The 17,526-nt window shown below is 37.9% G+C and overlaps 1 protein-coding gene across 3 annotated transcripts in view; it reads right to left on the reverse strand.

Moving 5' to 3' along the window:
• RPS6KA6 (ribosomal protein S6 kinase A6) overlaps positions 1–17,526 on the reverse strand; it is a 196,037-nt gene that overhangs the window by 149,254 nt on the left and 29,257 nt on the right. For all 3 annotated transcript variants that reach the window (XM_073880924.1, XM_073880923.1, XM_025879483.2), the window contains exon 2: positions 7,498–7,557. In XM_073880924.1, the coding sequence (XP_073737025.1) occupies positions 7,498–7,557 (60 nt within the window). The remainder of the gene's footprint in view (positions 1–7,497; positions 7,558–17,526) is intronic.

Below are 17,526 nucleotides of genomic sequence, written 5' to 3' on the forward strand. Positions count from 1 at the left end.
GAATTGTGTAAGACTGTTGAATCACAGATCTGTACTTCTGAAACAAAAACACAACATATGTTAAGAAAAAAGAAAAAGAAGAAGATAGCAGGAGAGGAAGAATGTAGCGGAGTAAGTCAGAGGGGGAGACGAACCAGGAGAGATGATGGACTCTGAAAAACAAACTGGGGTTTCTGAAGGGGAGGAGGGTGGGGGGATGGGTTAGCCTGGTGATGGGTATTGAGGAGGGCACGTTCTGCATGGAGCACTGGGTGTTATGAACAAACAATGAATCATGGAACAGTAAAAAAAAAAAAAAAAAAGAGAGAAGGATGATGCTTTTCTTATTTTTCACTTCTTTGAGTCTACACAATACACAGATGACATAAGATGAAGAGCACTGTGTCGTAAGTCTCACTTCTGCTACTTGTTACTTCGACGATCCAGTATAAATCACAACCACTGCAGGTCTCAACAGAATTAACTATACAATCGGATTATTACAAAATATTGTCTCTGAGGCTTTTTCTAGCTTAAACAATCCATAATCCCCCAAAAATTATTGGAATGAAAATCATGAAATAACAAAATAAAGGTGGATGTACATCTTAGGCAGACCCTTCATAAAACCATAAGAAGAATCTTCTGTAAAACAAGATCTTGTACAACGAGGAACAAGTACATAGGCCTGACACAAAATGGCCCAGTAGCTAAATGGTCTTTTTTTTTAAATTTTATTATGTTAGTCACCATACATCATTAGTTTTTGATGTAGTGATAAACGATTCATTGTTTTCCTATAATACCCAATACTCCATGCAGTACACGCCCTCCTCAATACCCATCACTAAGCTAACATATCCCCCCACCCCCTCCCTTCTAAAATCCTCAGTTTGTTTCTCAGAGTCCATAGTCTCTCATGGTTCATCTCTCCCTCCAATTTCCCACCCTTCATTTTTCCCTTCCTTCTCCTAATGTCCTCCATATTCCTTATCTACCACAGGTAAGTGAAACCATATGATAATTGACTTTCTCTGCTTGACTTATTTCACTTAGCACAATCTCCTCCAGACCCATCCATGTGGATGTAAAAGTTGGGTATTCCTCCATTCTGATGGCTGAGTAATATTCCATTGTATATAAGGACCACATCTTCTTTATCTATTCAACTGTTGAAGGGCATCTCTACTCTTTCCACAGTTTGGCTATAACAGACATTGCTGCTAGGAACACCGGGGTGCATATGGCCCTTCTTTTCACTACATCTGTATCTTTGGGGTAAATACCCAGGAGTGCAGTTGCTGGGTCATAGGGTAGCTCTACATTTAATTTCTTGAGGCACCTCCAAACAGTTTTCCAAAGTGGCTGTACCAACTTGCATTCCTATCAACAGTGTAAGGGGGTTCCTCTTTCTCCACAACCTCTCCAACATTTGTTGTTTCTTGCCTTGTCAATTTTTGCCATTCTAACTGGTGTAAAGTGATATCTCAATGTGGTTTTGATTTGAATTTCCCTGATGGCTGATGATGATGAACATATTTTCATGTGTCTGTTAGCCATTTCTATGTCTTCTTTGGAGAAGTGTTCATTTCTTCTGCCCATTTTTTGACTCAGTTATTTGTTTTTTTGAGTGTTGAGTTTGAGAAGTTCTTTATAGATCTTGGATATTAGCCCTTTATCTGTAATGTCATTTGCAAATATCTTCTCCCATTCTGTGGGTTGCCTCTTTGCTTTGTTGACTGTTTCCTTTGCTGTGCAGAAACCTTTTATCTTGATGAAGTTCCAAAAGTTCATTTTTGCTTTTGTTTCACTAGGCTTTGGAGATGTCTCTTGAAAGAAGTTGCTGTGGGTGATGTCAAAGAGGTTACTGCCTATGTTCTCCTCTAGGATTTTGATGGATTCCTGCCTCACATTGAGGTCTTTCATCCATTTTGAGTTTATCTTTGTGTATGGTGTTAGAGAATGGTTGCATTTCATTCTTCTATATATAGCTGTCCAATTTTCCCAGCACCATTTATTGAAGAGACTTTTTTTCCATTGCATGTTTTCTCCTGCTTTGTCAAAAGATTATTTGACCATAGAGTTGAGGGTCCATAACTAGGCTCTCTATTCTGTTCCATTGGTCTATATTACTGATTTTGTGCCAGTACCATGCTGTCTTGGTGATCACTGCTTTGTAATATAGCTTGAAATCAGGCAATGTGATGCCCCCATCATGTTTTTCTTTTTTAACATTTCCCTGGCGATACAGGGTCTTTTCAGATTCCATACAAATTTTAGGATTGCTTGTTCCAGGACTTTGCAAAATGTCATTGGAATTTTGATCGGGATGGCATGGAAGGTATAGATTGCTCTGGGTAGCACAGACATTGTAACAATGTTTATTCTTCCGATCCATGAGCATGGAATATTTTTCCATCTTTTTGTGTCTTCTTCAATTTCTTTCATGAGTGTACAAATCTGTTACTTCTTTAGTTAGGTTTATTCCGGTTTATTCTTATTTGCTGCTATTGTAAATGGAATCATTTCTCTAGTTTCTCTTTTTACTGTTGTGTTGTTAGTGTATAAGAAAGCAACTGATTGGGCGCCTGGGTGGCTCAGTTGGTTAAGCGACTGCCTTCGGCTCAGGTCATGATCCTGGAGTCCCGGGATCGAGTCCCGCATCGGGCTCCCTGCGCAGCGGGGAGTCTGCTTCTCCCTCTGACCCTCTCCCCTCTCGTGCTCTCTCTCTATCTCATTCTCTCTCTCTCAAATAAATAAATAAATAAAATCTTTAAAAAAAAAAAGAAAGCAACTGATTTCTGTGCATTGATTTTGTATCCTGCCACATTACTGAATTGCTGTATGAGTTCTAATAATTTGAGGATGGAGTCTTTGGGTTTTCCACATAAAGTATCATGTAATCTGTGAAAAGAGAGATTTTGACTTCTTCTTTGCCAATTTTAATAAAATTTATTTCTTTTTGTTGTCTGACTGCTGTTGCTAGGACTCCTTGTACTATGTTGAACAATAGTGGAGAGAGGGGGCATCCTTGATATGCTCCTGATCTTAAGGGAAAGGCTCTCAGCTTTTCCCCATTGAGGATGATATTCACTGTGGGTTTTTCATAGATGGATTTTATGAACTAGAGGAATGTTCCCTCTATCCCTATACTCTGAAGAGTTTTAGTCAGGAAAGGATGCTGTATTTTGTCAAATGCTTCTTCTGCATCAATTGAGAGGACATATGGTTCTCCCTCCTCTCATTAACGTGTTCTCTCACATTGACTGATTTACGAATGTTGAATGACACTTCCATCCCGGGATAAATCCCGCATGGTAGTGGTGGATGACCCTTTTAAAGTATTGTTGGATCCTATTAGCTAGGATTTTGTTGAGCACTTTGGAATCCATATTCATCAGGGATATCAATCTGAAATTCACCTTTTTGATGGGGTCTTTGCCTGGTTTGGGGATTAAGGTAATGCTGGCCTCTTAGAATGAGTTTGGAAGCTTTCCTTCTGTTTCTATTTTTTGAAACAGCTTCAGGACCCTAGGTATTATTTCTTCTTTGAATGATTGGCAGAATTCCCCAGGGAATCAATCAGGCCCTGGAATCTTGTTTTTTGGGAGGTTTTTGATCACTGCTTCAATCTCATTACTGATTATTGGTATGTTCAGGTTGTCAATTTCTTCCTGTTTCAGTCCTGGGAGGTTATAGGTTTCCTGGAAGGCATCCATTTCATCCAGATTGCTCAGCTTATTGGCATGTAGTTGTTGATAATAATTTCTAATAATTGTTTCTATTTCCTTGGTGTTAGTCATGATCTCTCCCCTTTCATTCATAAAATTATTAATTTGGGTTCTTTCCATTTTCTTTTGGGTCAGTCTGGCCAGTAGTTTATGGATCTTATTAATTCTTTCAAAGAACCAGCTTCTAGTTTCGTTGATCTGATCTACTGTGTTTTCGGTTTCTAATTCATTGATCTCTGCTCTAATCCTAATTATTTCTCTTCTAATGCATGGCTTAGGCATCGTTTGTTGCTTTTTCTCTAGTTCTTTAAGGTGTAGTTAGTTGGTGAATTCAGGATTTTTCTAATCTTTGAGTGAGGCTTGCATGGCTATGTATTTCCCCCTTAGGGCCGCCTTTGCAGTATCCCATAGGTTTTGGACCGATGTGTTTTCGTTCATATTGGTTTCCATGAATTGTTTAAGTTCTTCTTTGATTTACTGGTTGACCCAAACATTTTTGAGCAGAGTGGTCTTTAGCTTCCAATGTTTGTATTTCTGCCAAACTTTTTCTTGTAATTCAGTTCCAGTTTTAAGGCATTGTGGTCTGAGAAATATGCAGGAAATAATCTCAATCTTTTGGTATCAGTTGAGACCTGATTTGTGACCCAGTATGTGGTCTATTCTGGAAAAAGTTCTCTGCGAGCTCAAGAAGAATGAGTATTCTGTTGCTTTAGGGTGGAATGTTCTGTATATATTTATGAGTTCCATCTGGTCCAGTGTGTCATTCAAAACTCTTGTTTCTTTTTTTGATTTTCTGCTTAATCTGTCTCTTGCTGAGAATGGAATATTGAGGTCTCCTACAATTAACGTATTGTTATCAACATGACTATTTTGGTTAACAGTTGGCTTATGTAGTTGGCTATTCCCATGTTGGGAGCATAGATATTTACAACTGTTAGATCTTCTTGTTGGATAGACCCTTTAAGAATGATAGAGTGAACTTCTGTGTCTCTAACTACAGTCTTTAGCTTAAAATCTAATTTGTCTGATATAAGAATTGCTACCCCAGCTTTCTTTTGAGGTACATTGGCGTGGAAGATGGATCTCCATCCCTTCACTTTCAGTCTGGATGTATCTTTAAGTTCAAAGTGAGTCTCTTGTAGACAGCATATGGATGGGTCCTGTCTTTTTATCCAATCTGCAACCCTGTGGCATTTTATGGGAGCATTTAGGCCGTTCACATTGAGAGTGATTATTGAAAGATATGAGTTTATTGTTATCGTTTTGCCTATGAAGACCTTGTTTTTATAGAATTGTCCCTGTAAATTTCTGTTGTATATGACTCTTGGGGTCTTTCTCCTTTTATAGAACCCCCCTTAATATTTCTTGCAGGGCCAGCTTAGTGGTCATATATTCTTTCAGTTTCTGCCAGTCTTGGAAGTTCTGCATCTCTTCATCCATTCTAAATGACAGCCTTGCCAGATAAAGTATTCTTGGTTGCATTTTCTTCTCGTTTACTACCCTGAATATGTCTTGCCAGGCCTTTCTGGCTTGCCAGGTCTCTGTGGATAGGTCTGACATTATTCTGATGTTCCTCCATCTGTATGTAATGAATCTCTTCCCCCTAACTGCCCTTAAGATGCTTTCCTTGGTTCTAAGATTTACAAGTTTTACTAATACATGCTGGGGTGTTGGCCTGTTTTCCTTGATCTTGGGAGGGGTCATCTCTGCCTCTAGGACACAAATGTTTGTTTCATTCCCCAGATAGGGAAGTTCTCAGCTACGATTTGCTCAAATATATCTTCTAGTCCTCTCTCTCTCCACCCCGTCAGGCATTCCAATAATTCTGACATTGGAACATTTCATGGTGTCACTTATTTCTCTGATTCTATTTTCATGGATTCTGAGTTATTTTTCCCTGTCCTCCCCTTTTCCCTTCTTGTCTATTATTTGGTCTTCTAGATTACTAATTCATTTTTCCACCCCGCTTACCCTAGGTGTTAGATTATCTAGATTAGATTGGATCTCATTGATAGCATTTTTAAGTTCTACAAATTCAGCTTTCATTTCTGCCCCTAGAGACTCTATGTTGCCATTGATTTCTCCATTCTAGCTACTGTCTTCACAATTGCTAGCCTGAATTCCATCTCTGACATCTTGGTTATATCTGAATTAATTTGTAAATCTGTGGCATAAGTCATAGTCTCTGAGTCTTTCCTATTTTGGGGGTTCCTCCTCTTAGTCATACCGTTGAGGGGTGGTTGAGGGAATGTATAGAGTCCAAATTATTGACCACAACCCAAGCAAGTTACACCTGTTTTCTAGGGACCTTAGGGTTGTTGGCCTCTTGTTTTCCCAGCCTGTCTTCTGGGGGAGGGGCCTGCTGTGCTGTTACTCAGGCAACCCTGTATGGTCAGAGTTGCCCTGCCCCCTGTGGTGGGGGATGCGCTCAGTGAAAACCTGTTCTGGGGGGCTTTTGTTCTCTGGCAGCTTTCCCTGGTGGCTTTCCGCATCTCTTCCAGGAGTCAAAGCAGAAGAGATCATTTCCAACCCTCCGCCTTAGAGCAGAGAGATCGCGGTCTGTTCTTCAGTGAGCTCTCCAGGCTGCACTATCTCCGTTTCTGTGTGTGCTGCTATAAACTGCAACATCCTGGGTGTGTGCCCCTCAGCAGCACTCCCAGTCCTCGCCTCCAAGTCAGAGCACGTCTCTGCCCTTTGTGCTTCTAAAACCGTCAGCCGCCGCCAGTTTGCACACGGGGCCCTGCTAGTCCAGGTTTCCATCCAGCAGGCTGCCCTAAAGTCCTTTCCCCATCGCTACTGGTCTACAAGTCTGTGCCCTGTCTCCAGTGCAGGTGGCTCTTGTTCACCGGCGGTGTAGGATCCCAATGGCTTGGCTCTGTCCCCCCGCCATTTATCCTCTGATATCTGCCCGCCGAATAATGGCTCCCTGCTTCGTACCTGGAATCCAGCTGCCTGCAATATTCTGTTTGTAGAGATCCAGAGCTATCTTCTTACATCTCAGGCTGATTTCCTGGGTGTTCAGAGTGGTCTGGTAGATATCCAGCTCAATTCATGAGACTGGTTCAAATAGAGCCCCCTACTCTTCTGCCATCTTTTCCTCTCCCTTGCTAAGTGGTCTTTAAAACTAATTAGAAGGGCACCTGGGTGGCTCAGTCGTTTAGCCATCTGCCTTCAGCTCAGGTCATGATCCCAGAGTCCTGGGATTGAGTCCTGCATCGGGCTCCCTACTCATTGGGGAGCCTGCTTCTCCCTCTCTCTCCTGCTGCCCCTGCTTGTGCTTATGCTCTCTCTCTCTGTCAAATAAATAATCTTAAAAAGTAAAATAAAACTAGTTAGAAAATTCTGGTATAATTTAGATGTAATACTTTTTCAGAGCCAGGATATGGATTTTAAATGTCCTCTGGTTAAATATTTCTACATTAGATCTCTTTTCTACCCCAAAGTTGAAGGTAATTTTATTTAGTTTAATTCAGAGGATTCTGTATTTAAGTAACCCAGTTACTCATATACTAGCAAGTAAAAATTTCATTCATCATTACACTTAAGATAGGTGAATTTCATGGCATATAAATTATACCTCAATAAAGTTGTTTAAAAAAGTTTCCATGTAAAAATTTCTGACAAAAAACTGTCCTATATTTTAAACTATTGTTTTATTAATAATTGAATTTGCTTATTATCAACTTACCTAAATAAATTTCTTTAACAGATGATTTTTCTCCTTTCCCATTATTCTCTTTCTTTATATTTTAAAAATGTAGCATAATGGGTTAATGAAATTACTTACTTCGCAAGAACCTGCTTCTCCCTCTTCCATTGGCTCATCAACCATTTGAAGACCATTTACCTGAAAAATATTGTTCAAAATCTGAAGGTTAGGATTACTAGAACAAGAGTAAGGAAGAAAATGAAAAATGGTTAAAAGCAAATGAACAGAGCCTCAGAGACATATGGAATGTGAGAAAAATCTAAATTCCATATAATTAACATCCCAGAAAAAGAGAGATACAGAAAGAATTATTTAAATAAATAATGGCAAACCCATCTATATAAATTTGGAAAAGAGAAAAATCTATTGAGACAGAAAATAAACTAGCTGTTGCTTAGGGGTATGGGATAAGGAAATGGGGGTAACAGATAAAGAAAAATGTTTCTTTATGATGTGATAAAGTTCTAAAACTGTGGTGATAGCTGTGCATATCTGTAAATATTCTAATATTCTGCTGTGTAGGAGCATTTTAGTTTTTTGAGATAACTGACATACAATATTACATTATTTTCAGGTGTACAACACAATGAATTCACATTTGCATACACTGCAAGATGGCCACCAAAATAAGTCTAGTTACCATCTACCACCTTACATATTTAATACAATGTTACTGACTATATACATCATATACACATGACTTATTTGTTTTAAAACTGGAAGTTGGTACTTCTTAATTTCCTTCAATTACACCTCTCCAGTGCCCTAACCTTCTGGCAACCACCAATCTGTTCTCTGTATTATGAATCTGTGTTTTGTTTTATTTTTATTGTACATGTACATAAAATCATGCAGTATTAGTCTTTCTATGTCTGACTTATTTCATTTAGCATAATACCCTGAAGGTAAATCCATGCAGTTGCAAATGATAGGATTTCATTCATTTTTTATGAATAATATTCTCGTGTGTGTGTGTGTGTGTGTGTGTGTGGAGTGTGTGTGTGTGTGTGTGTATTCATACATAAATACATGACTTCTTGTTTATTCATTCATCATCAATTGACACTTAGGTTGTTTCCATCTCTTGGCTATTTAAATAATGCTGCAGTAAACACAGAAGTGGAAATACCTTTTTGAATTAATATTTTCATTTTTTTCAATGTTACCCAGTACTGCAATTGCTGGAGCCTACCTACAGTAGCCCTATTTTTAATTTTTTGAGAAAACTCAATACTATTTTCCATAGATGCCACACCCACATATATTCCCACCAAAAAACATATGAACATCCATTTTCAGTTGCATCAAAATGAATAAAACAAAGTTTTGTTGTTTTTTCCACATTCTCCCCAACACTGGGTATCTTTTTGATAACAGACATTTCCACAGGTGTTAGGTATTATCTGTATAGTTTTGATTTGCATCTTCCTGATAAATTAGTGACATTGAGAATATTTTCATATACCTTTTGGCCATTAGTATGTCTTCTTTGTTAAAATGTCTATTGAGATCCTTGACCCATTGTTTAAAATTTTTTAAGATTTTATTTTTTAAGTAATCTTCTAAACCCAACATGGGGCTTGAACTTAAAACCCCAAAATTAGGAGTCACATGATCTATTGACCAAGCCAGCCAGGCACGCTTCTCTGCCAATTTTTTAAAACTTTTGTTTTGGTTTGCTTTGGTTTGGTTTTTTTGTAATTGAGTTGTAGGAGTTCTTTCCGTATTCTGGTTATTAACCCCTTACCACTTATATGATTTTCAAACATGTTTTCCTTTCAGTAAGTTGCTTTTTTTTTTTCATTTTTTGTTGGTTTTCCTTTGCTGTGCAGAAGCTTTTTAGTTTGAAGTAGTCCCATCTGTTTATTTTTGCTTTTGCTTCCCTTGCCTTTGGAGTCACATCCAAAAAACATATTGCTAAAACTGACTGATCAAAGAGATTACCATCTAAGTTTTCTTCTAGGATTTTTTATGTGTCTGGTCTTATAGCTAAATTTCTATTCCATTTTGAGTTAATTCTGTATATAGTGTAGGAGCATGTTCCACTTTCATTCTTTGGATGTAGCTGTTAAGTTTTTCCAACACTATTATTAAAGAGACTGCATTTTCCCCATTGTATATTATTGCCACCTTTGTCATAAATAAATTGACTACTGGTGTTTTCACTTCTGGACTCACTATTCTATTCCATTGATCAATGTGTTTGTTTTTATGCCAATACCATACTGTTTTGATTAGTTTTGCAACACAGTTTTTTTTAAGATTTTATTTATTTATTTGAGAGAGAGAGACAGAGAGAGTGAAAGAGCACAAGCAGAGAGGAGAGGGAGAAGCAGGCTTCCTGCTGAGCAGGGAGCCCAATGCGGGGCTCGATCCCAGGACCCTGGGATCATGACCTGAGCCGAAGGCAGACGCTTAACAACTGAGCCACCCAGGTGCCCCGCAATACATTTTAAAATTAGGATGCATGGGGGCACCTGGCTGGCTCAGTCTGTTAAGCATCTGCCTTCGGCTCAGGTCATGATCTCCGGGTCCTGGGATCAAGCCCTGCATTGGGCTTTCTGCTCAGCGGTGAGTCTGCTTCTTTCTCTCTCTCCCTCTGCCCCTCCCCACCACTCGTTCTCTCTTTTTTTAAAAATTAAATAAATAAATAGATAAAATCAGGGTGCAGGATACATCCAGCTTTGTTCTTTCTCAAGACTGTTTTAGCTATCAGGGTTTTGTGGTTCTATATGAATCCTAGAATTATTTAAAATGTTCTAGTTCTGTAAAAAATTTCAGTATAATTTTAATAGGGACTACACTGAATCTGTAGTTTATTTGAGGTAGTTTGGACAGTTAAATAATATTAATTCCTCCAATCCATGAGCACAGAATCTTTCCATTTATTTGTTTCTTCTTCAATTTCTTCCATCAATACTTGCTATTTTTCAGTGTACAGATCTTCACCTCCTTTGTTATATTTATTCCTATTTTATTCATTTTGATGCAACTGAAAATGGATGTTTCCTTGATTTCTTTCTTATCAGCTCTGATAGTTTTGTGGTGGAGTCTTTAGGGTTTTCTATATATAGCGTCATGTCATCTGCAAACAGTGACAGTTTCACTTCTTTCTTACCAATATGAATGCTTTTATTTCTTTTATGCACCTACTTGCTGTGGTTAGAATTTCCAATACCATGTTGAATAAAAGTAAGGATAATAGGCATCTTTGTCTTATTCCTGATCTTAAGGGAAAAGCTTTCAACTTCTCACTGTTAAATATTAGCTGTGAATTGGTCATATATGGCCTTTATCATATAGAGGTACATTCCCTCTACACCCATGCTGTTCAGAATTATCATAGATGAATGTTTAATTTTGTCAAATGCTTTTTCTGCATCTACTGAGAGGATATGATTTTTATCTTTCATTATGTTAATGCAGATTATCATGTTGATTTATTTGTAGATGTTGAATCATCCATGCATCCTTGGAATCAATTCCACGTGGTCATGATGGATAATCCTTTATTTAAAAGATTTTACTTATTTAAGAGAGCACGAGCAAGGGGAGGGGCAGAGGCACCAGCAGACTCCCCGAGTGGGGAGTCCAACATGGTGTTTGACCCCAACCAACTGAGCCTCCCAGGCGTCTCAAAAATTGATTATTTATTTATTTATTTATTTATAAGAGAGAGAGGCAGATAGAGAGGGAGAGAGAGTGTTGCAGGCTCTGCACTGAGCATGGAGCTGGACGCAGGGCTCAGTCATGACCAGAGCAGAAACCAGGAATCAGATGCTCAATCAACTGTGCCACCCACACACCCCATATAATCCTTTTAGTGTATTGTTGAATTCATTTTCTAATATTTGGCTGAGGTTTTTCGCATCTCATTTCATTAGGGATATTGGCCTATAATATATATATTTTTTAAGTCTATGTGTCTGGTGTTGTTTTCAGGTTAAAGCTGGTCTTATTATAATTCTTCATAATAATCTCTTATGACCCTTGTATTTCTGTTATCACTTGTAGCTTTTCTTTCATTTCTGATTTTACTTATTTGAGCCCTCTTGTTTTTTGTTGGCAAGTCTAAAGTTTTAATTTATTTTATCTTTTCAAAGAATCAGCTCTTAATTTAATTGATCTTCAGTACTGTCTTTTTAGTCTCTATTTCACTTATTTCCTCTATTATTTCCTTCCTTCTACTAACTTTGGGATTTTTTTTCTAGTTTAGGTATAAAGTTAAATTGTTTACTTGAGATTTCTCTTGTTTCTTGGGGTAGGCCTTTATTGCTATGACTTTCCTTCTTAGTTCTTTGCTGCATCTGACAAGTTTTGGTATGTAGTATTTCTGTTTTCATTTATCTCTATTTTTTTTATTTCTCCTTTTTTCTATGAGCCTGTAGTTGTCCAGTAACATGTTGTTTACTCACCCTGCATTTGTAGTTTTTCCAGTTTTCTTCTTGTAATTAATTTTTAGATTCATATCACTGTGGTCAGAAAAGATGCTTCATATTATTCTTCTTGAATTTATTGAGACTTCTTTTGTAGCCTATTATGAAATATATCTGGGAGAATGTTCTATGTGCACTTCAGAAGAATGTGTATTCTGCTGCTTTTGGATGGAATGTTCTGTATATATCTATTAAGTCCATCTAGTCTAATGATCATTGAAGACCAACGTTTTCTTACTGAAACAAGGTTCATATATGTCTGGATATAATTTTTCCATTGATGTAACTGGTATGTTAAAATCCCTATTATTGTATTGCTGTCAATTTCTTCATTTAATAATTTCTCTCTGTTACCATTTGCTTTTACATATTTTGGTGCTCCTACCTTGGGTGCATATATAAGTATTAGATTTTCTTGACCGCTTTATCATCATAGAGAGTCTCTCTTTGTTGTTCACTATAGTCTTTGTTTCAAAGTCTCTTTCGTCTTATATGAGTGTAGCTATACCACCTTTCTTTTCATTTCCATTTCCATGAAAAAATATTTTCCTATCTTTTCACTTTGTCTGTGTGTCCATACTTCTGAAGTAAATCTCTCATGGGAAGTATGTAGACATGTCTTTTTGATTTGTTTTGTTTTTGTTTTTTTAACACATTCAGTCACTCTATTTCTTTTGATTGGAGGAGTTAGTTCATTTACATTTAAAGTAATTATTGATAGGTACGTACTTATTGCCATTTCATTTTGTTCCAAGATTTCTGGTTGTTTTTGTAGTTCCCCTATGTTCCTTTCTTCTTTTTCTCTTTATTTCCTTGTGGTTTGATGACTTTCTTTAGTGTTAATGTGTAGATTCCTTTTCTACTTTCTTTAGTGTATTTATTATAAAATTTTGCACTGTGGTTATCAGGAGGTTCACATGTATGATTCTATGTAAAAGTCTATTTTAAGTTGATAGCAACTTATATTTGAACACATTCCATAACTATACACTTTTACTCCCCACCCTACATTTTGTGTTTTCTATTTACACAAAATGAGCAACCCTTTTAGAATTTCTAAAAATAACAAAAAACAAAACAGTTTTATTCAAGCTCAGGTTAAGACTGTCTGGTATACACAATCTTCTTCATAAAGAAGAGAGTGCTTCAGTATGGGAACATTTAGTGTAGGGTATATACATTTTTTTACATAAACAGTTACAAATTATTACACATTTCATAAAGTTGTAGACCTTAAGCTTCTAGTATATGCTGGGCTGTATGACTTTAATCTTATGGGAACCAAGGAAGTTTCTTACTTTCTCTTAACTTTTGTGTTTAGAATGCTCCTTTTTGGTTATTTTCTTTAATGCAGGAGATGTATGATGTGTGATTGGGCCAGAAATAGAACCCATACTTTGAGGTTTTGCCAAATCATTTTGACCTTGGTAAATATTAAAGTATAGCTTCCCTGGGAGCCTAGGACCAGTCCTCACAAACATTAAAAGGTGAAAACTTCCTTTATCGGATCTTGCATTGTGATTATCATGAGGTTCACACATATGATCCTATGTATATAACAGTCTATTTTAAGTTGATAGCAACTTACATTTGAACACATTCCATAACTACATTTTTACTCCCCACATTTTATGGTTTTGATGTCATATTTTACATTTTTTTATTTTATAAATCCCATAACTAATGATTGTAGTTTTCGTTAATTTTATTTTTTTAAAGATTTTATTTATTTATTCGAGAGAGAGAGAATGAGAGATAGAGAGCACGAGACGGAAGAAGGTCAGAGGGAGAAGCAGACTCCCTGCTGAGCAGGGAGCCCGATGTGGGACTCGATCCCGGGACTCCAGGATCATGACCTGAGCCGAAAGCAGTCGCTTAACCAACTGAGCCACCCGGGTGCCCTTAGTTAATTTTACTACTTTATTTCCTTTTAATCTTCATAGAAGTTTGTAAGTGACTTAACCATTACCTTAAATCTATATTTATCTTTTCCAATGAGATTTTTACTTTTGTATGTTTTCTTGTTATTAACGACTGGATTTCTTTTCAGAGTAAAGAAGTCCCTTTGATATTTCTTGTAAGGCTGATTTAGTAGTGAGGAACTCCTTTAGCTTTTGCTTGTCTGGCACACTATCTTTCCTTCAAAGCTGCAACGATAATCTTCCTGGGTAAAGTATTCTTACTTGGATTATTTTTTTCCTTTCAGCACTCTGAATATGTCACTTTGAAATTCCCTTCTGCTTTCAAGGGAGTTGAGCTGAGAAATCTGCTGATAGCCTTATGAGATTTCCTTTGTATGTAACAAGTTGTTTTTCTCTTGCTGCTTTTAATATTTCATATCTAACTTTTGATATTTTAGTTATAATGTGTCTTGGTGTGGCTCTGTTTTTTTTTCCTACTTGGAATTTTCTGGGATTCTTGGACCTGGATGTCTGTTTCCTTCCCTACATTAGGGGAATGTTTAGCCATTATTTCTACAAATAAGTTTTCTGCCCCTTTTTCTAACTCTCTTCTCCTTCTGGGACCCCTTTAATGTGAATGTTATTCTGACTGATGTTCTGCCAGAGGTCTCTTAAGCTATCTTCATATTTATTTTTATTGTGTTTTCTTCTTCCTGCTCCATCCAGGTGAGTTCCATTGCTTCACCTTCCAGCTTACTGATCTGTCCTTCTATTTTATCTAGTCTGCTATTGAACCACTCTCATGTATTTTTCAGTGCAGTTAATGTAGTCTTCAGCTCTGTGACTTCTGTTTGGTACTTTGTTTTCTCTATCTTTGCTGAAGTTCTGTGTTCATCCATTCTTCTCCCAAAATCAGTGAGCATCTTTGTGAACATTACTTTAAATTCTTTATCACATAGGTTCCTTATCTCCATAATATTAGGTCTTTTTCTGAGGTTTTGTCCCTTACTTTCATTTGGAACATATTTCTCTGTATCCTCATTTTACTTTTCTATGTGTGTATTTCTATGTATTAGGTGTAACAGCCACTTCTCTCAGCCTTGAAGAAGTGGCCTTGAGCAGGTGATGATCCTTCTTGTTCAAACTTGCCCTAGCTCTTAGTTGTCTCTTGCACCTTTATGGCCGTCTAAACCACCTGATTTATTCTTGATATGCCCCCATTGCTGAGAGTATGTCAAGACCTGTCAATAATCCAAGTGGATGAACTTCAATTAGCACGAAGCCAGATGCTCAGGCAGTTTTTAATGTATGTAAATATATACAGTTCTGTGGGGCCATAACCATAATCCCTGTTGGCTTCCGGACCAGGAGATCTGGAGGTGTCCCCTGGATTACAGTTGCAAAACTGAGGGCTCCAGATAAGTGTATAAGCTCTTTTCTGGGAAGTCTTGTCAAGTTGTAGCAAGGCCAAAGGGGTGTGCAAGATGGTGCCTTCCTGCTTACATTCCCTGGAGATGCCCCTTAGCCTCTAGATATGTGGGTAACCAGAAGCCTTTTCCTTAGGCTGAAGGTACAGGCCAGGTAAATGGGCTTTTATACAGGAAGACTGGGGTTGTGTTTCATTCTGCTCTATGTGTAGTGCCCTGGGGCCTGACAAGTGCTGTCTTTCCAATTGTTACAATTCCATGGAGCTCTTAAATTCCAGCCCTCTTGGCCACCAGGACCAGGCAATCAAGTGGTGATCCCTGTGTGGATTTCATGCTCCTAGTGGCTTTAGCAAGGCAGCTGGAGAGTGTAGTGGGTGGGACACACTTGCAGGCTTCAGAAGGCAAATGTGGGAAACATGTCTGCAGGCACCTACAGGCTTCAACCATTCAGAGAGAGCCTTTGTGCACACACACACAGGCTTCAGGCTGGGAACTGGAGGATGCTGTGACAACTCACACTCACCAGTCCAGGCAGGGTGTGGGTAAATGTCATGACCACCTGTGCTTGAAGACTTTAGCTAGGGAGCAGGAGAACTCCATGATCATTCATACTTGCCCACCCCAGGAAGGAAACTGGGTAGTAATCCAACAATCCATGCTTCCTCCAGTTTCAGCAGGTGTCATAACTGCTCACCCCTGCCTGGCCCAGCAAGGTGGTGGAAGGGTGCTGCATTTGAACTGGTCCACCTGTGCTAGCAGGCTATGTGGAGAGCACAACAGTGGCATCCACCAGCATCTTTCTCTCTAGGGAACGTCTGGACTGTCTCCTTTTCCAGAAGATGCCCCCAAATACATAAATGAATCTCTCTCACATATAATCTAGGCACTTTGGGAACTGCTGTTTTTTTCTCTGGGTCTTGAGGCAAGCAGGGCCAACTACCAGCCCTAAAAGAATCTCAGTGTTCTACAGCAATTTGGCACCCCCAAACATCAGTCCCACTGGTTTTCAAAGCCCGATATTCTGGGCACTCATCCTTCCAGTGCAGATACCAGGGGACAGAGTGCATAATGTAAGGCACCAACCCCTTGCTCCTCAGGGAGAAGCACCAGTCTGGTGAGATCCTTCCCTACTGCGTGTTGCTGTGCTGGGGGTTGAGGTTTTTTGTAAGACCTTGTCTCTGATTCTCCTATCTGTCTTGATCCTTTTATTTTTTGTTGTGGGGAGGATTCCATCAAGTTCTCAAATCTTTTGCAGAGAGAAATGATCCATACCTATTTGTAAATATGGTGTGTCTGTGAGAGGAGGAGAATTTAGGATCTTCCCACACCACCAACTTGGACCCTGCTCTGTACATATTAAATGGGTGAACTGTATGGTATGTGAATTGTGTTTCAATAAAGCTATTTTTCTTTTAATGGCTAAGAATCTCCCAAATTGGGTGAATTATATAAATTTACAATTTAAAGAAGCTTAGTGAACCTCAAAAGGGTAAAATTAAAGAAAACCACCCCAAGGCATATATTAATTAATCTACTTTAAAACAAAAGAGAAAAGGGGGGAAAGTCTGGAAAGCAATGAGAGAAAACAAACATATTATATAAACATCAAATTGAATAACTGCAGATTTCTCATAAGAAATCATGGAGGTCAGAAAACAGGAATATATTACCTGAGATATTTGGAAACTTATGTTAATACAAAATTACAGACATGATTGTGTATAGAAGCTTTGCCTGTAATTGTCAAAAACTGGAATCATTCAGATGTCTTTCAATTGGTAAGTGGAGAAAGAATACTCATCAATAAAAAGGAAGAGCTATTGATACTCTCAAGAACATGGTTAAATCTTAAATGCATTGAATCCAGACCCAAAAAGCTAAATGTTTTACAACTACATGTATATGACACACTGAAAAATGCAAAACCATAGGGAAAGAATTTGTATCACTATTTTCCAGGGGAAAGAAATAGAGGAAGGGGAATATTAATTAGCAATGAAAAGGAATGATCTATTTGATACATTTAACAACATGAATGAATCTCAAATACATTACTGAAAAAAAAAAACGAAAAGGCTACATACTGTATGATTCCATTGATGTAGCATTATAGCAAAGGTAAAATTATAAGGTATGGCGTTGGATTTAGCAATTGTCAGAGGTTAGGTTACAGGTGGGGTGAATTAAAAAGAGGAAGCAATGGGAATTTTGGAGGGTGATGGACTATTCAATATCTTGATTTTGGTTGTGGTTACACAGCTCTATGAAACTGTCTAAACTCAGAAACATACATGAAAATGAGTCAAATTTACTGTATATAAATTTTAAAATAAACTTATTAAG

This window comes from Callorhinus ursinus, unplaced genomic scaffold (assembly GCF_003265705.2).
Source record: "Callorhinus ursinus isolate GAN/ISIS: 27379988/994484 unplaced genomic scaffold, GSC_fseal_2.0 scaffold40, whole genome shotgun sequence".
Lineage (NCBI taxonomy): Eukaryota > Metazoa > Chordata > Mammalia > Carnivora > Otariidae > Callorhinus > Callorhinus ursinus.